At 39.3% G+C, this 23,395-nt stretch overlaps 1 protein-coding gene across 1 annotated transcript in view; it reads right to left on the bottom strand.

The window, feature by feature from the left end:
* LOC122712328 overlaps nucleotides 1–23,395 on the bottom strand; it is a 113,863-nt gene that overhangs the window by 35,012 nt on the left and 55,456 nt on the right. Inside the window, exons 49-92 of the mRNA XM_043931885.1 lie at nucleotides 23,077–23,385; nucleotides 22,659–22,991; nucleotides 21,588–22,559; nucleotides 21,176–21,508; nucleotides 20,794–21,093; nucleotides 20,390–20,716; nucleotides 19,971–20,279; nucleotides 19,536–19,850; nucleotides 19,101–19,421; nucleotides 18,378–19,007; nucleotides 17,963–18,277; nucleotides 17,572–17,883; nucleotides 17,193–17,498; nucleotides 16,629–16,946; nucleotides 15,139–15,462; nucleotides 12,467–12,772; nucleotides 12,077–12,394; nucleotides 11,560–11,880; nucleotides 11,076–11,390; nucleotides 10,659–10,991; nucleotides 10,289–10,591; nucleotides 9,910–10,209; nucleotides 9,512–9,826; nucleotides 8,884–9,213; nucleotides 8,325–8,633; nucleotides 7,636–7,959; nucleotides 7,195–7,500; nucleotides 6,805–7,113; nucleotides 6,411–6,728; nucleotides 5,996–6,319; nucleotides 5,596–5,904; nucleotides 5,195–5,512; nucleotides 4,770–5,081; nucleotides 4,394–4,693; nucleotides 3,836–4,153; nucleotides 3,428–3,757; nucleotides 3,033–3,338; nucleotides 2,608–2,934; nucleotides 2,232–2,534; nucleotides 1,862–2,167; nucleotides 1,464–1,784; nucleotides 1,073–1,387; nucleotides 478–792; nucleotides 71–394 (exon numbers count right to left, since the gene is read on the bottom strand). Coding sequence (XP_043787820.1) covers nucleotides 71–394; nucleotides 478–792; nucleotides 1,073–1,387; nucleotides 1,464–1,784; nucleotides 1,862–2,167; nucleotides 2,232–2,534; nucleotides 2,608–2,934; nucleotides 3,033–3,338; nucleotides 3,428–3,757; nucleotides 3,836–4,153; nucleotides 4,394–4,693; nucleotides 4,770–5,081; nucleotides 5,195–5,512; nucleotides 5,596–5,904; nucleotides 5,996–6,319; nucleotides 6,411–6,728; nucleotides 6,805–7,113; nucleotides 7,195–7,500; nucleotides 7,636–7,959; nucleotides 8,325–8,633; nucleotides 8,884–9,213; nucleotides 9,512–9,826; nucleotides 9,910–10,209; nucleotides 10,289–10,591; nucleotides 10,659–10,991; nucleotides 11,076–11,390; nucleotides 11,560–11,880; nucleotides 12,077–12,394; nucleotides 12,467–12,772; nucleotides 15,139–15,462; nucleotides 16,629–16,946; nucleotides 17,193–17,498; nucleotides 17,572–17,883; nucleotides 17,963–18,277; nucleotides 18,378–19,007; nucleotides 19,101–19,421; nucleotides 19,536–19,850; nucleotides 19,971–20,279; nucleotides 20,390–20,716; nucleotides 20,794–21,093; nucleotides 21,176–21,508; nucleotides 21,588–22,559; nucleotides 22,659–22,991; nucleotides 23,077–23,385 — 14,859 coding nt within the window. The remainder of the gene's footprint in view (nucleotides 1–70; nucleotides 395–477; nucleotides 793–1,072; nucleotides 1,388–1,463; nucleotides 1,785–1,861; nucleotides 2,168–2,231; nucleotides 2,535–2,607; nucleotides 2,935–3,032; nucleotides 3,339–3,427; nucleotides 3,758–3,835; nucleotides 4,154–4,393; nucleotides 4,694–4,769; nucleotides 5,082–5,194; nucleotides 5,513–5,595; nucleotides 5,905–5,995; nucleotides 6,320–6,410; nucleotides 6,729–6,804; nucleotides 7,114–7,194; nucleotides 7,501–7,635; nucleotides 7,960–8,324; nucleotides 8,634–8,883; nucleotides 9,214–9,511; nucleotides 9,827–9,909; nucleotides 10,210–10,288; nucleotides 10,592–10,658; nucleotides 10,992–11,075; nucleotides 11,391–11,559; nucleotides 11,881–12,076; nucleotides 12,395–12,466; nucleotides 12,773–15,138; nucleotides 15,463–16,628; nucleotides 16,947–17,192; nucleotides 17,499–17,571; nucleotides 17,884–17,962; nucleotides 18,278–18,377; nucleotides 19,008–19,100; nucleotides 19,422–19,535; nucleotides 19,851–19,970; nucleotides 20,280–20,389; nucleotides 20,717–20,793; nucleotides 21,094–21,175; nucleotides 21,509–21,587; nucleotides 22,560–22,658; nucleotides 22,992–23,076; nucleotides 23,386–23,395) is intronic.

Here is a 23,395-nt window from a genome sequence, read left to right as displayed (position 1 = left end):
TATTAAAATTTAATTAATTATCTAATCAAAAGAATATTTTCATCATGACGTTTATTAAAATAATTCTTACGTGGAGCAGGAGAACAATTGCTGAAAGGATCACCAGTGAATCCCTCCAGACACGTACAAACCGGAATATGATTGAAAACCGTGCATTGTGAGGATAAACCGCAAGATCCAGGACAAGGATTGGTGCATTTCTGTCTGATGCACGCTCTATCACTTGGACAATCTGAGTTTACGGTACATTCTGGCCTACAATTCGGTGGACTGCCAAAATAATTAGCTAAACAGGAACAAGAAGGGGCGCCACCGATATCTCGACATTCAGAATATGGTCCGCAGGGAGATGGTACACAGGGATTCTGAGGTAGATCAGGTAACGTTGGTTGAGCTATAGATGGAATTAATACTTGTTAAACGAATAACTATTTTCTGGAGTAAAAAAAATATCGGAAAAGTGAAAGAGAGACTCACTTGGAAGAGAAAAACATCTGGTGAATGGATTTCCAGTGTTTCCTTCTTTGCAGGTACAAATTGGACTGTGATTCACGACTAGACAGTTAGTATTTTGTCCACAAGGTCGTGGACAAGGATTCACACACTTTTGATTCACGCAGGCTCTATTCGAGGGACAATCTGAGCTCACGACACATTCTGGACGGCACGAGGGAGGACTTCCGGTGTATTCTGGTAGGCAAGAACATACCGCGTTACCGGAAATCACGCGGCATTGACTATTTGGCCCGCAGGGCGATGGAATACACGGGTTTGTCTCATCTTCGGATTTTTCTGGGAAATATGAATGATTTAAATTGAAATATTACGATTGTATAATAATTTTATCTCATTTTAACCCTTAGTGTTTCAGGCTGGGTAACTTAGATCTTCCATAAATTTAATAATTTTGATAAACATTTTCTTAAATTAAATTATTTTAACGTTGGAAAGTATTTAATATTAATCTTAGTATAGAATTTGAGAAAATTTCATGGCGGAATAGTGGACCCTGCTTGCTTTCTAAGGATCAAAATATATAATATTTTCTTCACTTGTATTATATATACTTTACCAGGTTCTCTCATAAGTTGGCAATATCTAAACGGATCACCCGTGAAACCAGGTACACAGGTGCAAGTTGGTGAATGATTAATTACTTGACAAATGGCATCCTGTCCACATGTTCCAGGACAAGGATTTTGACACTTGTTTCTTATACAAGCGAGATTCGAGGGACAGTCTGAACTAACAGTGCACTCTGGTCGACATCCTTCGTATGGATTGCCAATATATTCAGGCAAACAGGCGCAAGATCCCACTCCATTTTGTTCTTTGCAAATGGCATTCGAACCGCAGGGCGATGGCGTGCAAGGGGAGGTTGGTATCGCTATATGATAAAATAAAATAGATGTAAAGCAAATCAATCTACAAATCAAAATTAAACAAACGTTTAGATCTCTTACATTCTTGGAATGGAACGCATTGCGTGAACGGATCACCCGTATATCCAATGGAACAAACGCACATGGGTGTATGACTGACTACACGACAGTCTGCGTTTTCTCCACAAGAACCAGGACACGGATCTTTGCATTTGTGATTTATACAAGCGTGATGAGTCAAACATTCGCTATTACTGACACATTCCGGACGACAATTTGGTGGAGAGTTAATAAATCCTGGTAAACAAGTGCAAGATGGCGAATCATTTATTATTTGGCACAGGGCGTTAGGACCACATGGTGATGGCTTGCATACATTTATAATTTCTGGTTTGGTTTCCACTAAAATTTTATAATTCATTTAGATTGATGAATATGTGAAATGATTCTATTTAAAAATTAAAAAAAAAAATCCTTACTGATAGGATTGCATCTAAGGAATGGATCTCCGGAAAATCCTACAGGACAACTGCATATGGGATTATGATTAATGACTTGACACTGTGCCTGGATACCACAAGTTCCCACACATGGATTTACACATTTTAGATTACTACATGCTTCATTTCTGGAGCAATCTGAGCTAACTACACACTCTGGTCTACAAGATGGAGGACTTCCTATGTAACCAGATATGCAGGAGCAGACTGCTTGGCCATTTATTGAACGACATTGACTATTTTGACCACATGGGGATGGATTACAGGGCATTGCTGGAACTACATCTAAAGAATATTGGTAATAAATATTGTTTTGATAGAACTTTAATTTTTACTCGATTTTATCTACCTTGAATCGGGGAACAAAGTATGAAAGCATTGCCACTCATTCCTGAAGGACAACTGCACATGGGAATATGGTTGAAAACATTGCATATGGCACTCTGTCCACAAGTATTGGCACAAGGATCAGTGCATTTATTACGAACACAAGCTTGATTCGTGGGACAATCGGTATTGAGAACACACTCGGGTCTACATCCTCTATAAGGATCTCCTTTATATTCGGCTAAACAAGTACAAATACCATTGTTACACTCTGTATTTGGTCCACAGGGTGATGGATTGCAAGGATCTTCAGAAACTGTTGGTTCTAAAAGTTAGAAATATAAAATAACTGATATGAAATATTTTATAAAATTGGATATGAAAGATTAATGTCTCACGTGATAATGGTCTAGGATAACAGTTTGTAAATGGATCTCCAGTATAACCTTCAATGCAACTACAAATTGGTACATGATTCATCACGGTACACTGAGCAAAAGTACCACAAGAACCAGGACAAGGATCTTTGCATTTCTCTCTCATACAGGCTTGATTAAGAGAACAGTCAGAGTTCACTGTACATTCTGGACGACAATTTGGAGGACTTCCTATATAGTTTGATAAACAGGAACAGGAAGATATACCATTGCTATCGCGACATTCTGCGTTTGGACCACAAGGTGATGGAATGCATGGATTAAATGGTACCGGAATTGGTGGAGATTCTAAAAATAATAGACAAAATATCTCAAAGAAATTAAAATTTTTTGTTTAAATGAATAATAAGATTAGAAGTTAAGATATTTAAAGAAATTTTTCTCACCTGGCATAGGGAAACAACGACTGAATGGGTCACCAGTATATCTTTGTCTACAGGCACAAATAGGACTGTGGTGAATAACATTGCATTCTGCATTGATACCGCATGGTCCAGGACAAGGGTTTATGCATTTCTGATTAATACAGGCTAAATTCGATGAGCACTCTGCACTGACTACGCATTCTGGTCGACATCCAGGAGGTGAACCAATAAATTCTGGTAGACAAGAACAAACTGCCTGATCATTAATTACTTGGCATCTACTATTCGGTCCACAGGGCGATGGAGAACATGGATCTTTCCTATCTTCTATTATCAAAAGAATAGGACTTGTGAGAATTTTTTGAATTAAATTAAAAAAATAAATCAAAAGAAAATTAAACGAAGAATCTGTTTACCAAGTTGTGTTGTAATCAATTGACAGAACTGGTAAGGCTGACCAGTGTAACCGGGGAAACAATTGCACTGTGGTAAATGATTGACAACCTGGCATTCGGCATTCGTGCCACAGGCACCAGGACAAGGATCCTGACACTTAGAATGAATGCAAGCTCGAGTAGATACGCAATCAGAATTTATGATACACTCTGGACGACAACCTTCATAAGGATTGCCTATATAGTCGGGTAAACAAGAACATGAACCAACTCCACCTTGTTCCTTGCAAACAGCATTTGAACCACAGGGTGATGGAGTGCATGGAGTAGAAACAGTCGGTTGTATGTCAGCTAAAATTCGAAAGAAATAAATATCGCTATTCAAAATTAAAATCAATTTGTCTTCAAAATATCTATAGAATGTCTTACTCTGTTTCAAAGTACACTGAATGAATGGATCGCCCTCGTAACCGATCAAACATACGCACATGGCAGTGTGGCTCACAACGCGACACTCTGTATTAGATCCACAGGACCCAGGACAAGGATCTTTACATTTGTTGCTCATACACGCTAAGTTGCTAGCGCATTCACTGTTACTAATACATTCAGGTCTACAATTAGGTGGTGATCCGACAAATTCGGGCATGCAAGAGCAGGAAGGTGAATCGTTTATCGTTTGACAGACCGCATTGGGTCCGCATGGTGATGGTTGACATGGATTAATAGGTAATTCTGGCCTTTCAACTGAAACGAAGACGAACTTTTCATTATGAGAATCTATATACGATTAAAATTAACACAATGTGATTAATATCATGAATATTTTCCTATTGGGTGGATATGGCATTCACATAATGGATTTTTATTTGAAGAAATATAAAAAGTGCAAAAGAATGTGCATGTATTCTATTTACTAGTTTTTCAATTATATGCATTCAATATTGAATGTGTTAAATTATCGATGATCAAATAAATTATGCTCACTTTTAGGCTCGCATCTTACAAAAGGATCGCCTGTGAAGCCGGCTGGACAATTGCAAATTGGATTATGATTAATCACTTGACACTTAGCCATGACACCGCATGAACCAGCGCAAGGATTTATGCATTTTTGATTGCTGCACGCCTGATTCTTTGGACAATCTGAACTCACGGTGCACTCTGGTCTACAGGAAGGAGGTGTTCCTATAAAACTGGGCACGCAAGAACATACTGCTTGCTCGTTTATCACGCGACAAACACTATTGGATCCACAGGGTGAAGGATTACAGGGATCTTCGGGACCTAAAATTGATGATATTGAAAAAAAAATAATTCTTGAATTCTATATATATAATACAATCAACGAATCGATATATACCTCTGCTTGGACGACAAGAAAGAAAAGCGTTTCCTGTCATTCCAGGCAAGCAGCTGCACATAGGAATATGATTGTATACATTGCACTGTGCATTTTCACCACAAGTTCCAGGGCATGGATCTACGCATTTATTGCGAATGCAAGCTCGAGATAAAGCACAATCGTTGTTGAGGACGCATTCTGGTCGACAACCTATGTAAGGATCTCCTTGATAATCTGAGAGACAAGTGCAGCTACCATCTGTGCATACCGCGTTTGGACCGCAAGGGGAGGGATTACAAGGATCTGCAGGTCTTGGTGGTTCTTCCATTGCTAAATTTAATAATATCAAAAAAAAAAAAAAAGAAAAGATATTGTATAATCTTGATTATAAATATGAAAAAGAAAATTGAAAAATCAATTAAATTTTTCTGACAATTTCTTACGTTTGAGGTAACAATTATTGAAAGGATCTCCCGTGAATCCTTCTGGACATGTGCAAGCTGGTGTATGATTAATCACGTTACAGATGGCTGATAATCCACAGGAACCTGGACAAGGATCTCTACATCTCTCGTTTATGCAAGCCTGATTACTAGCACAGTCGGAATTGATAGTACATTCGGGTCTACAATTTGGTGGACTACCGATATAGGATTTAAGACAAGAACAAGATGGCACACCACCGATATCGCGGCATTCTGCGTATGGTCCACAGGGTGAAGGTACGCAGGGATTCTGAACGACCGGACCAGGTGCAAGTTCTAAAAGAATTTCATAATAAAAGCTAAAACACGAATTGTCACGCGTATAAAAAAATAAAAATAGAGTTATTCATTCGTCTTACGTGGCACAGGGAAACATCTACTGAAAGGATCTCCAGTGAATCCTTGCTTGCAACTGCATATGGGACTGTGATTGAGCACTATACAATTAGTATTCGACCCGCAAGGCTGAGGGCAAGGATTTACACATTTGTTGTTCACGCAAGCTCTATTTAATGGACATTCTGAACTCGTTACGCATTCTGGCCGACATCCTGGAGGACTTCCAATATATTCTGGTAGACAAGTACAGACAGGCTGATTGTTCACGGCGCGACATTGACTGTTTGGTCCACAGGGGGATGGATTGCAAGGCTCTCTTAGAATTAATTCTAATTTCAAAAAATTCGAAGACAAGATTTAATTTTTTTTTTTAAATTTGAGTGTTTATATCTGAATTATGATTTGAAAATTTATAATTACCCGTTTGAACAATGGGATTGCAATATCTGAAAGGATCACCAGTGAATCCAGATGTACAAGTACATGCTGGTGAATGATTGATCACTTGACAAATTGCATTTTGACCACAAGTTCCTGGACAAGGATCTTGACATTTAGAACGTACACAAGCCATATTAGAGACACAGTCAGAGTTGACGGTACACTCTGGACGACATCCTTCATAAGGATTTCCGATATAGTCCGATAAACATGTGCAAGAACCTGCTCCGGATTGCTCTTTGCATATCGCGTTTGCTCCACAGGGTGACGGTGTACAAGGTGACTCGTTTTCGATAAGAATGGCTACGATAAGGTATAATATGCGTTGCATTCACATTGATTTTAATAATTTAAATAATATTTCTAATCGTATATAATAATAATAAATGCTTACGTTCTTGAATCACACACTGAGTGAAAGGATCTCCGGTATATCCATTCAAGCAGACACACATAGGAGTGTGGCTAACAACACGACACTCTGTGTTCGATCCACAAGCACCAGGACATGGATCTCGACATTTTTGTTTCATGCAAGCAAGGTGGGAAGCACATTCGCTGTTGCTAACACATTCAGGCCTACAATTCGGTGGTGATCCAATAAATTCTGGCAAACACGTGCAAGAAGGTGAGTCGTTCACCACACGACATTGAGCGTTTGGTCCACAGGGAGATGGTTGACAAGGATTGACAGGCTCAGAAGGTGTTTCAACTAATAAATAAAATTTTCAATTCAAGGATAGATCAATATTCAACAAAAAGATTAATTCATCGTGAATATCCCTTACTTATAGGATCACATCTGGTAAAAGGATCTCCAGAGTATCTCGGAAGACAGCTACAAATGGGATTATGATTCACCACCTGACATTGAGTTCTCAAACCACAAGTACCAGTACAAGGATCGATACATTTCTGATTATTACAAGCCAGATTTCGTGGACAATCTGAACTGACCACGCACTCTGGTCTGCAAGATGGTGGAGCTCCTAGATATCCCTGAACGCAAGAACAGACCGCTTGTTGGTTCACAATACGACATTGACTATTGGGTCCGCAAGGAGATGGTCTACAAAGATCTACTGCTCCAAGTGGTTCTAAGAAGAAGCATCGAATTATACAAATCGAAAAAAGGATTAAGATGAAATTAATTAAAATAGAATTACTGGGATATGCACCTTTCGAAACGATACACAGCACGAAAGCGTTTCCAGACATTCCACTAGGACAACTGCACATAGGAACATGGTTGTATACATTGCAAATCGCGTTTTGTCCACAAGTGCCTACACAAGGATCGATACATTTGTTGCGAACACAAGCTCTATTCTGAGGACAATCGTTATTTAGAACGCATTCAGGGCGACAGAGTTCGTACGGGTTTCCACGATACTCGGGAAGGCAAGTGCAGACACCATTATTGCACTCTGCGTTCGGGCCACAAGGTGAGGGATTACAAAGATCTGACGGGACATCCTTCACCGCTGTAAAATCATTGCAATAATCTGTCTAATTAATTCGAAAAAATTAACTCAATTTCCAGATAAATTAAGATATGAAAATAAATAAAAAAAAATATATGAAAATACGTTCTCTGAATTGTGAAAGAAAAATCTTACGTTCAGGTGGTAATGGTTGACAGCTGTTAAATGGGTCACCAGTGAAATCTTCGGGGCAAGAGCACGCAGGGGTATGATGAATTACGTTGCAAATTGCGCCGAATCCGCAAGAGCCAGGACACGGGTCACTGCATTTTTCGTTCATGCATGCTCGATTGCTAGGACAATCGGGGTTTATGGTGCACTCTGGTCTACAATTCGGTGGACTGCCCATATAATTTGGTAAACAGGAACAAGAAGGAGAACCTCCGATATCACGGCACTCCGAATTTGGGCCACAAGGGGATGGTACACAAGGGTTTTCAATTAAGGTTGGTGATGGTTCTGAAAAGAATTTTTCTTATGTTTTTTTTTTTTTTTTTTTTGGTTTAGTAATCACTTTCTCATCCCCTGTTAGGTATTAGAAAATTTTCTACTTGAGCAATTAATTTTGGGATAGTTTTAATCTGGTTATATGTCTTTCATTTAAGATATGGTATGAAGTTAATCAGATAAGTTAAGCAGATAAAATGATTCTGAATTCTGAAACTATTTCTTCTTTAAATGAAAACAAAAATTAATATTGCTTTCATTTTCATTTAATGAGGATAAACAATTTTAGTTATCTGAATCACTCTATTTATCGATTCATACGTTAATAATAAAATTAGTCTCTCTAACGATCCCTTGATCACGAAAATTTGTCTTACTTGGCGTGGGGAAACATCTGGTGAAGGGATCTCCAGTGAAATCCAGTTTGCAAGCGCAGATAGGGCTGTGGTTCACGATTCTGCAATCCGCGTTAGTACCACAGCGATTAGGACAAGGGTCTGTACATTTCTGATTGACACAAGCTTTGTTCAAAGGACATTCTGAGCTAACTACGCATTCCGGTCGACATCCAGGGGGAGTGCCTACGTAGTCAGATAGGCAAGAGCACACAGCTTGCCCATTATTCACCCGGCATAAACTATTGGGTCCACAGGGCGAGGGATTACAAGGATTTTCTTGTAGATCAGCTGCAAGTGACGTATAATCAAAATTGATTATTCCTTTTTTATGTTATATTTTTATGAATTTTTCTTCAAAATATTAAATCCTAAATTATACTTTGAGATTAGTGGATTAATCATTCGCATTCGCCATTTGGCGTATTAAGATGGAAATGATGAGGAAGCGTTTCTAACGTTAAATCTTCGTTAAATCTCTCTAATCGCTTGTGATCAATGACGATGATGGATAATCAAATTGACTTTAATTCAAACTTACGGAGAACTGCCGGTTGAATGTAACAGTTCACAAAAGGATCTCCCGTGAATCCAGGCAAACAAGTGCAGCTGGGCAGGTGATTGATCACCGTGCAATCAGCATTTGACCCACAGGTACCGGGACAAGGGTTCTGACATTTAGATCTAATACAGGCCAAGTTTGAAGGACAGTCAGAATTCACTGTACATTCGGGTCGACATCCTTCATACGGGTTGCCTATATAATCTGGAGCACAGGTGCACGAACCGGCTCCATTTTGTTCTTTGCATATGGCGTTCGGGCCACAGGGCGATGGGATGCATGGGGATTGTGGCGTGAGCTCGGTCTCGGCTATAAAATGGGTCACAGAACATTTGATTCGGGTATTAATGCAGTTATACCATCAATTTTGTAGCTACCCAGGTGTTAATTGTAGTAACTACCATACATACTAAATTCAGGTAAGGTTAACAATTGGAGAACATTAGAGATTGTAAAGTTTCATGTTCAAGAGTATTTTGTTGTTCTATTGTTTGTGTTTCTATATTGTGTTTAATTTATTTTGTTTTTCTTTATTGAAAATAGGCTGCCTGTTTTAAAAGCTTTGACCGTGGATTTTTAAGATTTTATAATATATGATAAATCTTACGTCGTTTCGGTATGCACTGCGCAAAGGGATCGCCTGTGAAACCAGTTAAACAGGTGCACATCGGTGTATGACTGACTACTCGACACTCCGTGTTGGAACCACACGAGCCTGGACAAGGATCTCTACACTTCCGATTGATGCAAGCCAAATTACTCGAGCATTCGCTATTGCTCACACATTCTGGTCTACAATTTGGCGGGGAACCGATAAAATCGGGCAAACAGGCACAAGACGGTTTGTCGTTTATCGTTTGGAATATGGAATTGGGACCACATTGACAAGAAGCGCACGTGTCTTCCTGTGGTGGTCTCACAGCTATTGAAATAAATAATTGCAATATATATTAGGAATTTGTTACTGATTTTTTCGAAAACAAAAGGAAAAATAATGATTCTTACTGATAAATTCACATCTAAAGAAAGGATCTCCAGTGAAACCGGAAGGACAACTGCACACAGGATTGTGATTGACAACCTGGCACAATGCTTTCCAGCCACAAGTACCAGAGCAAGGATCGATGCACTTCTGGTTATTGCAAGCTTGATTCCTAGGACAATCTGAACTAACCACACATTCTGGTCTGCAATTAGGTGGATTGCCAAGAAATCCTGGCACACAGGAACACACTGCCTGACCATTTACAGCTCTGCACTGACTGTTAGGTCCACAAGGAGATGGATTACAGGGATTTACCTGTACTTGTTCTAAATCAGAAACAATGTGATTTTTTTTATTCTCAAATTTTTCTGTAAAAATAATTTTTTTTATTAATCATACCTTCGATTTTTTCACAGGAAATGAAAGCATTGCCAGCCATTCCTGCTGGACAAGAACATATGGGTATATGATTCAGGACATTGCAAATTGCGTTCCTACCACAAGTGCCTGGACACGGGTCCACACACTTGTTTCGAACACAAGCTCTATTCAAAGGACAGTCATTATTGAGAACACATTCAGGACGACAGCTAGTGTACGGATCACCTTGATAATTTGATAAACATGTGCATATTCCTGCATTGCATTGAGCATTTGGTCCACAAGGTGATGGATTGCAGGGATCTGATTCAGGGGGTGGCACTGCAAGAATTGTTTAAATATAGAAATCATCAACTAATCGATTTCTGAATAAAAAAAAAAGTCTTACATTGTGGTGGCATTGGATAGCAATTTGTGAAGGGATCTCCAGTATATTCTTGAAGACAAGTACACATAGGTACATGATTAATCACGCTACATTGAGTGCCAATTCCACAAGATCCTAGACAAGGATCTGTGCACTTCTGTCTGATACAAGCTCTATTACTAGGACAATCAGAGTTGATGATACACTCTGGTCTGCAGTTTGGAGGACTTCCAATGTAAGTAGGTAGACATTGACAGGATGGACCACTATTAACTACACGACATTCAGAATTTGGACCGCAAGGAGAAGGCAGACATGGTTGTGTAACTTCGACTGATACAGGTGGTAAGGCTTCTGAAAGGCAAAATCAGGAATTTGTTTGATTCAGAATTGAATCGATTGATAATCGTAAAATTTAGATATGACGAAATATCTTACGTGGAATAGGGAAACACATGGTGAATGGATCTCCTGTATATGATTGTCTGCAGGCACAAATTGGACTGTGATTCCTGATCACACAGGTGGCGAATGTGCCACAAGAAGCAGGACAAGGGTTTACGCATTTCTGATTGACACATGCACGATCTTGAGGACATTCTGAGTTCAGAACACATTCTGGACGACACATGGGAGGTGTGCCTATGTATTGTGGCAAACAAGAGCAGACACCTTGGCCATTTACCACGCGACATTCACTATTTGGTCCACAGGGTGATGGATTGCACGGATCTTTCAATTTTGTTTCATCTTCTATGGGAGCAATTTTTATTAATAAGTTAAAATCTTTGAAATTTTAGTCTTTAAACTCTTTGTAAACAATATATCATGAAAAATTAACTTTTTAATTCAATTGATCAAAATTTATTTCAAATGCAAAAAAAATTTCATTATATTTATTAATATCTTTGAAAGTTCGTACCTATTTCACGAGTCAAGATGCAATAATGGAAAGGATTTCCACTGTAACCTTGAATGCACGTACATGCAGGACGATGATTAATAACTTTACATTCTGTGTTCGTGCCACAAGTGCCTAGACAAGGATCTTGACATTTGGAGCAAATGCAACTCAATATGGATGGACAATCTGTATCAACGACACATTCAGGTCGACAGCCTTCATAGGGATTACCAATATAATCGGGCAAACAGGAGCACGAGCCTACACCATTTTGTTCTTTGCATATCGCATTGAACCCGCATGGAGATGGAGTACATGGAGAAAGATTTTCAGGGATAGCTAGAAAGTTGCAAAACAAATAATAAAAGTATTGAAGGAAAAAAATTATTAAATTATCTTGTAATTATAATCAAAGATTTTAATTGCTCAATATTACTTTTTAAATCAAAGTTTGAACAACAAAGAGAAACGAAAATCTTTGATGAATAAAATAGAAAGATTGAAAAAAAAAACGAAAAAATATTTTGAATCTTACATGGTCTAAGTATACATTGTGTGAAAGGATCGCCAGTATAGTCATTGGGACAAACACACATAGGTGTATGACTGACAACACGACACTCAGCATTAACTCCACAAGATCCAAGACAAGGATCTTTGCATTTCTGATTCATGCAGGCCAAATCACTGGGACATTCGCTATTACTAATACATTCTGGTTTACAATTAGGAGGAACGCCTACAAATTCTGGTGAACAGGAACAAGAGGGTGAATTGTTGACAACTCTACATTGAGAATTGGGCCCGCATGGAGAGGGTTCGCATGGATTTTGTGGTATTGTAGGCTCTGGTGCTAAAAATATATTATGAATTATATTTTTGCTTGAAGAAAAATTTTGTTGAAAGCTAAAGAAACAGATCTTACGTTGTAGAATACATCGCACGAAAGGATCCCCTGTAAATCCGGGCAAACAACTGCATATGGGATTATGATTGACGACGTTGCAGATTGTATTGAATCCGCAAGAACCAGGACAAGGATTTACACATTTCTGATTACTACAAGCTTCTGATAAAGGACAATCAGAGCTGACTGTGCACTCAGGTCGACAGGCAGGTGGTGCACCGAGGTATCCTGCTACGCAGGAACAAACTGGTTGTTGATTGATCACTCGACAAACACTGTTTGGTCCGCAGGGTGAAGGTGAACAAGGGTTCCTTGGTATGGTATCTGTCACAATATGATAGACATTCAGAGGAATGTATAAGCATTTTAAACATATATAGAAATAAAAATCAGCTAATTTATAAAATTCGATTAAAAATTATATAAAATTAGGAAAACTTTGAACTGCTATAACTTTGAAAATAATGATCTTTAGTCAATGAAAAAAAGTCATTAGAAGCAGAAGATATCATCGTTTTCAATGACATGAATTCCTCTATTTTTTGAATGAATATAGATAAGAAAATTTTTAGTTTTGTATTTTTTATGTGAAAAATATATACCTTGAAGAACAATGCATTGAACGAATGCATTTCCAATCATACCACTAGGACAAGTGCACATAGGTATATGATTATACACCAAACACTCTGCATTTCGACCACAGATACCAGGGCAAGGATTGACACACTTGTTTCTCACGCAAGCTCGATTCTGGGGGCAATCTGTGTTCAATACACATTCTGGTCGACAACCTACATAAGGATCACCCTGATATTCTGCCAAACATGTACAAACACCATCGTTGCACTGGGCATTTGGACCACAAGGTGATGATGCACAAGGGTCAACGATAGTTGGTTCAGCTGTGAAACGAATAAATGTATGATTCTTCGCAAATCTCTTACACGTTTTCAACTTTTTTAAATTTCTTACTTGGTCTAGGAGCAGGATAACAATTGCTGAAAGGATCACCAGTGTATTGTTCGGGACAAGTGCATACTGGCACGTGATTGTAAACCGTGCATAAGGATGTAACGCTACAAGATCCTTGACAAGGATCTCTGCATTTCTCGTTCGTGCAAACAAGATTCATGGGACAGTCGGAGTTGACACGACATTCTGGTCGACAGATCGGTGGAGATCCAATGTATCTTGGTAAACAGGAACAAGAAGGTGTGCCACCAATATTTCTGCATTCCGCGTACATGCCACACGGAGATGGCATGCACGGATCTTTGGGAGCCAAGTCAAAGTCATTCTTGGGCGATTCTAAAATTATTTGTAACATTATTGCGTGATGAGGCGATATGAAACAATTTATATGGATTTGCTAGAAGGTAGTCAATCTTAGGCGATTCTAAATGATGAACTGTGATTGAAGCAATTCATATGAATTTATTGAATATAATTAAGCTGAATTATATGAATTATATGAAAATAATCATATGAATTAAGCTGAATAATACTCTATAAAGCTTGAATATGCAAGATGAGAAGTGAATCAATTTTTCATGATTGAAACTATCTTAAAATTATTAACTATAGGGAATATTTTGGAATTATGAATCTTGATGAAACGACATGCCAATGTGTTCATAATTGAAGCAATGAATGTTTAACATCTAATTTAAGGCGATTCATATGGATTCGTTTGAATTCAACTGAATTAAAACTTGCAACTAAAGGATTGAAGATGGTCGATGATCAAGCGAATATCAACAGAAATATTCTTACGTGGAGCGGGGAAACATTTGACGAACGGGTCACCGGTATATCCAATATTGCAGATGCATATAGGACTGTGGTTGATCACCTTGCATTGTGTGTTGATACCGCACGAATTCACACAAGGGGACCTGCATCTTTTATCAATGCACGCAAGTTCTCTTGAGCATTCGCTATTCACCACGCACTCAGGTCGACAGTTTGGCGGGGTTCCAATGAAATTTGCCAAGCAGGTACACACAGCGTGCTCGTTCACGGTTCGACATTGACTATTTGGTCCGCATGGGGATGGGTTACAAGGGTCTGACTCTTTTGTGGTAGCTGTTCGGGGGAAAGTCAGATTAAACAGCCTAAATATGCGTAAAATTGTGTCTATGGTCTGTAATACGAGATTGCGGATGTGTGTATTTATGTAAAAATTAATTCTTCTTGTTGAAAACTCTACGTTTATTTTCTATTCTAATCTTTTAAAACTAAAATCTATAAAAAAAATAATTAGTTTATTGTAAAACAACTTTTGAGAAATATTATGGAAATTATAAAGCATGTTATCTATTTTACATGAAAAAAATAATGAAGAATTTATCAAGCTATGATTAAAAAAAATAAAAGAGATTTGTCAGGTAAAATTTTTCAAAAATTCTTGCTAATATTATGATTATAGAAACTTTGTATCTTAAGCCATGATTATATTTAAAGATATATCCTCGATTTGATTATGTAAAATATTTAACAAAAAGAATTAATTTTCACAAAACCATCGCATCTCCAATTTTCGAATCTGTATTACACATTACTACTGTATTAAGCATGGTGCTCGTTAAGCCATTTGTGCGATAATTCTAAAAAAGATTTATCAATCTTCTACCAATAATCTAACCGATGACATCGGTTGCAAAACATGAGGCAAAATGAAATCTTACGGGGCACAGAAACCGGGGTACAATAGTTGAACGGATTGCCCGTGTATCCAGGGTTGCAAGAACACGCTGGAACGTGATTGATCGTTTCGCAACGGGCTTGCAATCCACAGGTTCCTGGGCAGGGATCTCTGCACTTGAGGCCCATGCAGGCCATCGTCTTGGAGCAATCGGAATTTTGCGTACATTCGGGTCTGCATCCTTCGTATGGGTCACCAATGTAGTCTTGAAGACAGGAACAGGAACCGACGCCATTGTTCTCGCGACAGATCGCGTTAGTACCACATGGGGAAGGCTCGCATGGTTTCCTAATATCTAGAGGTATATCTGATCGGAAAGAGAAACACTTTCACTTATATTTAATCAGGTCATGCAATGATGGTTGGTCAAAGCTTGTGCAATGGTATGAATATTCGTCGAATCTAATCATTTTTTACGAATGAATGATCGAGGATAAGCGGAAGCTTGAATAAACAGCAAGCATTCGAACGCTTGCGAATAGATAATTGTTTCAGCAGCAAGATTTCAACGTTCTCGATCGTTTCGATTGAAATTGATATTTTCGCTTTAGCGTTGGGTGTTATTGGGTGTTTTTTGGGTCGTGATTTGGTGCGTGTTTCTGTGGGCTATTGTCTTCTAAACATTTATTAGCGTTTGGGTTTTATTAAAGGGTATTAATCTTATTAATTAATTAATTTTTTTATATGTACTTCTTAATAAGCGTGTCTCCGGGGTCTCAATCACTTAGTCAGGGATGCAAGCTCGCTATCGTTTTTTAGGGATTAATATTTTCCGTGTCCAGGGTAACGAGGGTGCTTCATACAGGAAACGCATAGGGTTTTAATGTTTTTCCATCGCAGAAATATTCAAGGAAGCGATAAAAATAAATTGTCATCCAGGGCGGTCTTTCGGGTATCAATTTCAAAGCGTTATATAATTGGATCGGGAATGGTCAATGCGTGCAAAATTCTTTCCATTCGAGGGGATGAATTAGTTATCGAGTATCATTTAAAGTGAGTGCAATTAGAGCCTATATATACTCCATAGGCCCCGCCACCATCCTAACACATACATTTCATTCGTGGTTATTCTCTCATAAGTGTGGGGTTTTCGAAGGCGTGCTCTTCTTGAATAGGGTCGTTAATCGCAGAGGGATGATTATGCAATTATCAATCATTTTTTTCAACGTGCATGTTGATAATGATTCGCAAGGCCCCGCCACCATCGTGACTGATTTTGTCATCGATTTTGAATTTGTTGTTTAAGGGCCTCTTCTCCTTTCTTTTTTCTTTTTTTTTTTTTTTTNTTTTTTTTTTTTTTTCATCGAAGAAAATACATGGATACATTTGTTAGGATATGAAACGATAATGTTAACAAAGATTCGAGGAAGCACTTACCTGTTTTTCGCCTGCATGCAACTGGCGATATTCGCAACGAGAAGAAAAAAGAGAGAAAAGAAACGAAAAATTCTTTCTCTTTGCATGTGTACTCACCCTTGACGACCGGCTCACAAGTGCTGAACGGATTTCCGGTGTAACCTTCCGCGCAAGCGCACACCGCATGATGATTCACTACCGAACACTGAGCATTCGAACCGCACAAACCGATACACGGATCACGACACTTCTTTTGCATACACGCTAAATGCGGCGGACACTCCGGATTTATCGTACACTCAGGCCTACAATTAGGCGGAACACCGATGTAATTCGCTATACACGAACAGGCTGGACTGTCACCTCGCACTTGACATTCCGCGTTCGGTCCACATGGCGATGGTTGACATGGATTGGTTGGCGCTGGTGATTGCTCTGTGATCAAAAAAAACGACATTCGTAAGTAAAGAAAAAAATTTAAATATTGGATTATTCGTAATAAATAATGAATTTAATAAAAAATAATTGAATTTATTGTGATTTTCTTCCTACAGAATCATATAGAATATAGAAAGTAAAAAGTGAAAAGTGAAAAAGTGACATATGGAGTGGAAAAAAGTGAGTGATAAGTGAGTGATGTAAACTAATAATTTAAATAAATAAATGTATAAGAAAACTTACTGGGCATCAGGTAGCATCTGGAAAATGGATCGCCAGTGTGTCCTTCTGAACAACTGCATATCGGATTGTGATTGACCACTTGACACTTAGTGTTCTGGCCACAAGTACCTGGGCAAGGATCTTGACATTTATTACCAAGACACGCTTGTGTCAATGGACACTCGGCACTGACTACGCATTCTGGTCTACAGGCAGGTGGATTACCGATGAAACCACTTTGGCAAGAACAAACTGCATGATCGTTCACCACTCTGCAGATGCTGTTTGGACCGCAAGGAGACGGTGTGCACGGTTGTATCCTTGGCTCTGATGGATTAATATTCGATTAATATCATTGTTAAAAGTATTCGTCGATATAAAAGAATGTAAAAAAATTTACCTTCGATTACATGTGGTCGACAGAGTGTGAATGGATCTCCACTGGTACCAGGAAGGCAGCTGCACATGGGAATATGATTAACTACGTCACATTTTGCACTGGTTCCACACGTGCCCTCGCATGGATCTACGCAGTAATGATTGACACACGCTTTCACTCGAGAACAATCCGAGTTCATAGTGCATTCTGGACGACAGTACGAGTATGGATCGCCGAAATAATTTGAAAGACACGTGCAAATTCCTTCGTTGCACTCTGCGTTTGGTCCACAAGGCGATGGATTGCATAGATCTTCGGATGGTTTTGGTTGTTCTATAAAGCAAATTTGAATTCACATATGGATTCAATTTTTTTTTATAGATAAATAAAAATAAAAGAATTCAGTAATCACCTATTATTGGAGAGCATAATGAGAAAGGATCACCAGTGAATCCTGGTTGACACAGACACACAGGAATATGATTCTGCACCCTACAATTTGCATTTTCTCCACAAGATCCGATACAAGGGTCTCTACATTTTTCTGAGATGCAAGCTTGATTTGAAGCGCAATCTGTGTTAACGACACATTCTGGACGACAATTTGGTGGAAGACCTATATAGTTCTTCAAGCAAGAGCAAGCAGCCTGATCACCAATTACTCTGCACTCTGCGTAAAGACCGCACGGACTTGGGGTGCAAGGATCCACTGGTGGTGGTGGTGTAACTAAAAGAATTGTACAATTTTTAATATTTTTTCTTTTCATAAAATAAAAATAATTTTATAACTTAATTTTATAATTTTAAAAATTATCTAAAGTAATTACCTGGTTGAAGATAACATCTAGAGAAAGGATCTCCTGTAGTTCCTTGTGGACAACTGCATAACGGATTGTGATTGATCACTCGGCAATTAGCACCCACTCCACAAGTTCCAGGACAAGGATCGGTACACTTGTACTTGTAGCAAGCTCTATTCTGAGGACACTCCGAGTTCACGACACACTCAGGCTTGCAATTAGGTGGCAAACCGACAAAAGATTCTTGACAGGTACACACAGCTTGATCCTTTACTGCTCTGCACAAACTGTTAGGTCCACAAGGGGATGGATTGCAAAGATCGATGACAGTAGGCTCTGTTTCTCGACTGATCGGTAAATTGCAAATGTTGAAGGGATCTCCCACATAGCCAGGTTGACAAGTGCATGTTGGAATGTGATTAATGACAGAACATTGAGCTTGGATCCCGCATACTCCTGGACAAGGATCTTCGCACTTGTTGCGAACACAAGCTTTGTTGGTTGGACAGTCTGAACTCAGAATACACTCTGGTTGGCAACCTTCGTAGGGATTTCCATGGTAGTCGTCGATGCAAATGCATGCACCTACGTTGTCACGTTGTTGGCAAATTGCGTTTGGACCGCAAGGTGAAGGTTCGCATGGATTGATGGGTTCTTCTGTAATTTACGATATGGAGTAGATCGAGTAAAAATTTTCCTGAATTTTAAAATGTAAAGATTCATGGTTTATTTATGATGATATGAACTTACTTTCCAACTCGATGCACTGGACGAAAGGATTTCCTGTATAATCAAGTTGGCACGAGCAAGTGACAGCATGATTGACAACCAGACATCTAGCATTTTCTCCACAGGATCCTGGACAAGGGTCTGTGCACTTTGAGTTTATGCAGGCCTTGTCTGAAGGACAGTCAGGATTTATCAAACACTCTGGGCGACAAGATGGCGGAGTTCCAATGTAAGTAGGGAGACAAGAACAGGATGGATAACCATTTACATTTTGACATTGAGCATTTGGCCCACAGGGTGAAGGATTGCAAGGATCTCCTGTGTCTTTGGAATCTGGTGGTACTGTAAAAAAATACAAATAATGAAATTTAGAATTCTCTAAATAATAACGATTAAAAAATAAAATTGAAAATAGAATTAGCAGAATATTTAATCAAATCATCCAAAGTTTCTCACGTGGAATATCATAGCAGCTCTTGAACGGATCTCCAGTTTGACCAGAAAGACAACTACAGATTGGCGAGTGATTGATCACTTCACACCTGGCGTTCAAACCGCAAGAACCCAAGCAAGGATCCGTGCACTTGTTATTCACGCAAGCACGAGTGGGTGGACATTCTGAACTGACCACGCACTCTGGTCTGCAGGATGGTGGAGATCCAAGATATCCTTGGAGACAAGAACATACTGCATGATTCTCAATATTGCGACACTGGCTGTTTGGTCCGCACGGTGAAACGGGTAAGCATGGATCCTTTGAAGATTCTGGGACTAAAATAAATTTTTATTGTATTATATTGTATTTTTATTGTATATTATATATTATATATAATATAGAGATAGAATACATTATTTAGAAATTGAAATTTTTTTCTAAAATAAGATACTTACCATGTGGTTGTTCACGACAACTAACGAATGGATCTCCAATATATCCAGCTAGGCAAGAGCACACAGGAATATGATTCACGACATCGCAAATTGCGTTCTGTCCACAAGTTCCAGGACAAGGATCTTTGCACTTGTTTCTCAGACAAGTCTTATCGCGTGGACATTCTGAATTTAAGATGCATTCTGGTCGACAAGCTTCGTATGGATTGCCAATGTATTCTGGTAGACACTCGCAGTCACCATTTTTGCATATTGCGTTTGGTCCACATGGTGATGGATTACATGGGTCGCTAACAGTTGGCATAGTTGCTAAAAGAAGAATTAATTTATTTATTTAGATATATTGATCTATAAACATTTTTCTTCTTTCTGATCGTGTTAATATAGAATTAATATGAATAAGAAATGTATCATCTTACTTGGAGGAATCACTCTGCATTGTGCGAATGGATCACCAGTGAAACCCTCCATACATGTGCAAACAGGGATATGATTAACCACATGACATTGTGCATTGACACCGCATGAACCTGGACAAGGATCTTTACATTTCTGATTCACACAAGCAAGATGACTCTTGCATTCAGAGCTCAAAATGCATTCTGGTCTACATTCTGGAGGAACACCGATGTAATCTGGTAAGCAAGAACACGCTGGATTTCCGGATATAATTTGACAGAGAGAATTCGGACCACATGGCGATGGACTGCAAGATGGTGGCCGTTCAGTCGATGGAATATCTGGAACTGTCAAATGAATATTTTATATTAAATTCTTCTATCTTTTTAATAAAATAATTCAAAATAAATAGAATTATTCTCACTAGGCGAGCACTGGAAGAATGGATCTCCAGTAAATCCAACAGGACAGGTACAAATAGGATTGTGATTCTTAGTGGTGCAAAGTGCTCTCACTCCACAAGTATTCGGGCATGGATCAGTGCATTTCTTGTTCAAACAAGCCAAGTGAGGTGGACATTCAGCGTTTACCACACATTCTGGTCTACAATTTGGCGGAATTCCTCTGTATTCCGGAAGACACGTGCAAACAGCTTGACCATTCACCTCGCGACATTTACTGTTCGGTCCACAGGGTGATGGTGAGCATGGATCTAATGGAATTCCTAAAAATGAATAATCAAATGAGTAATCTTTTGATCAAATTACATTCAAATATAAATATTAAATATATATAATGGAACTTACTTGTCGTTTCTCTTATTTCGCATGCAAAGTATGGATCTCCCGTGTATTCTGGAGGACAAGTGCATACTGGAACGTGTTGCTGGACATTACAGATGGATAACGTGCCACAAGTGTTTGGACAGGGATCGGTACACTTGAAACCAACGCAAGCCAATTGCGGTGCACAATCGTTGCTCGATTCGCACTCTCTGTGGCATCCTTTTTCATTATCATAGGGATCTCCAATAAGATCTGGTGGACATGCACAGGCTCCAGCACCATTTCTTTCACGACATTGAGCATTTGGACCGCATGGATTCGGAGAACATGGATTTGCTACGCTTATGTCCGTTGCTAAATACAATACAGTAAAGATTTAAGATTAAACAAACTATGTTATAATATGAAAAGTGATCCAATATCAGAGTCTTACTTGGTGGAGGTGCCAAGACACAACGAACACTAGCATCTCCCTCGTATCCCTCAGGACAAGTGCAAATAGGAACATGATTCTGAACCGAGCATCTGGCCATTTCCCCACAAGCTCCAATACAAGGATTTTTGCACCTCTGGTTTATACAAGCAGCCGAATGGAAGCAATCCGAGTTATCAACGCATTCTGGTCTACAATTTGGAGGACGACCGATAAAGTTCAACAGGCAGGAGCATGCAGGCTGAGAACCAATCACTTTGCATTGAGAATTAGGTCCGCAAGGATTAGGTGAGCATGGATTTCCAAGATCCTTGAACGGTGGCTGTGTCGCGTTGGACCTAGTACACTGAACAAGTGGATCACCAGTGTATCCATTCGTACAAGTGCAAATGGGATTGTGATTCACCGTCAGACATTTCGTGTTCAATCCACAGGAACCTGGACAAGGATCCGCACACTTGTTCTCGATGCAAGCCTTGTTCTGAGGACACTCAGAGCTCACTATACATTCTGGTCGACATGTAGGAGGAACACCGACGAATCCTGGTTGACAAAGACACACCGCATGTCCATTGTGCACGCGACAGTTGCTATTCGGTCCACAAGGCGATGGTTCACAAGGATTGAGCGGTAATGGTTCTGGTGTTACTTCTATTCCAGTGCAAGCGTTGAAAGGATCTCCAGTGAAACCAGGTAAACAGGTACAGGAAGGAGCATGATTGATCACTCGACATGTTGCTCCTTGTCCACAAGTGCCAGGGCAAGGATTCACGCATTTGTTGTTCAAACAAGCCTTGCTGCGATCGCAGTCTGTGTTCGTGACACATTCTGGCCTGCATCCTGTGTACGGGTCGCCGATGTATTCTGGAAGGCAAGTACAAGATCCAACACCGTTTCGCTCGTTGCAGATCGCGTTCGCTCCACATGGGGATGGATTGCATGGTGTACGAGGTTGCTCGGTTGTAGTGGGTTCTGAAAATTTAAAAATTGCAAAATTTGAAAATTTGAAAATTTATAAAATAAATCTTAATTATGAAACGTTAATATAACACATTTAAAATAGTTTCATACCTTCCATTATAGGCACGCATTCGGTGAATGGATTGCCAGTGTATCCAGTGTTGCAAATACAAACAGGATTATGTTTCACGACGTTACAATAAGTGTTTACTCCACAAGAGCCTGGACAAGGATCCACGCACTGTTCGTTCTGACAGGCAAGATTTCCAGGACATGCTTCGTTGATGACACATTCCGGTCGACAATTCGGTGCTCTGCCCACATAATTCGGTAGACAAGAACATGCTGGGAAACCATCGATCACGCGACACTGAGAATTCGGTCCACACGGTGATGGAATGCATGGATTGCCACTCGGTTCCGATCCAGGTTGCTTTCCCTCCGCTTTAAAAAATATTTTAAATAGAAAAAATAATTAGAAAAATATATACACTATTTAAAATAAACAACACGAAAATAAAAATCTTACGTTCTTTAACACATCCAAAGAAGGGATCTCCGGTATATCCAGACGTGCAACTGCACACCGGATTGTGATTGATGACCTGACAGTCAGCATTTTGGCCACAAGTCCCTGGGCATGGATCTCTGCATTTTTGATCGATGCAAGCCGTGTTCTGAGTGCAATCTGTACTAACGACACATTCTGGTCTACATTGTGGAGGATTACCAACGTAATTTGGTTGACAGGAACAAACTGCATGATTATCGATCACGCGACAATTGCTATACGGACCACATGGAGATGGTTGGCATGGGTCACCAGGCAGTGGTGTTACTGCAATTGA

This window comes from Apis laboriosa, unplaced genomic scaffold (genome assembly GCF_014066325.1).
Source record: "Apis laboriosa isolate Shangri-la unplaced genomic scaffold, ASM1406632v1 scaffold1_cov151, whole genome shotgun sequence".
Classification (NCBI taxonomy): domain Eukaryota; kingdom Metazoa; phylum Arthropoda; class Insecta; order Hymenoptera; family Apidae; genus Apis; species Apis laboriosa.
This window is presented reverse-complemented; position numbering and strand designations above follow the sequence as displayed.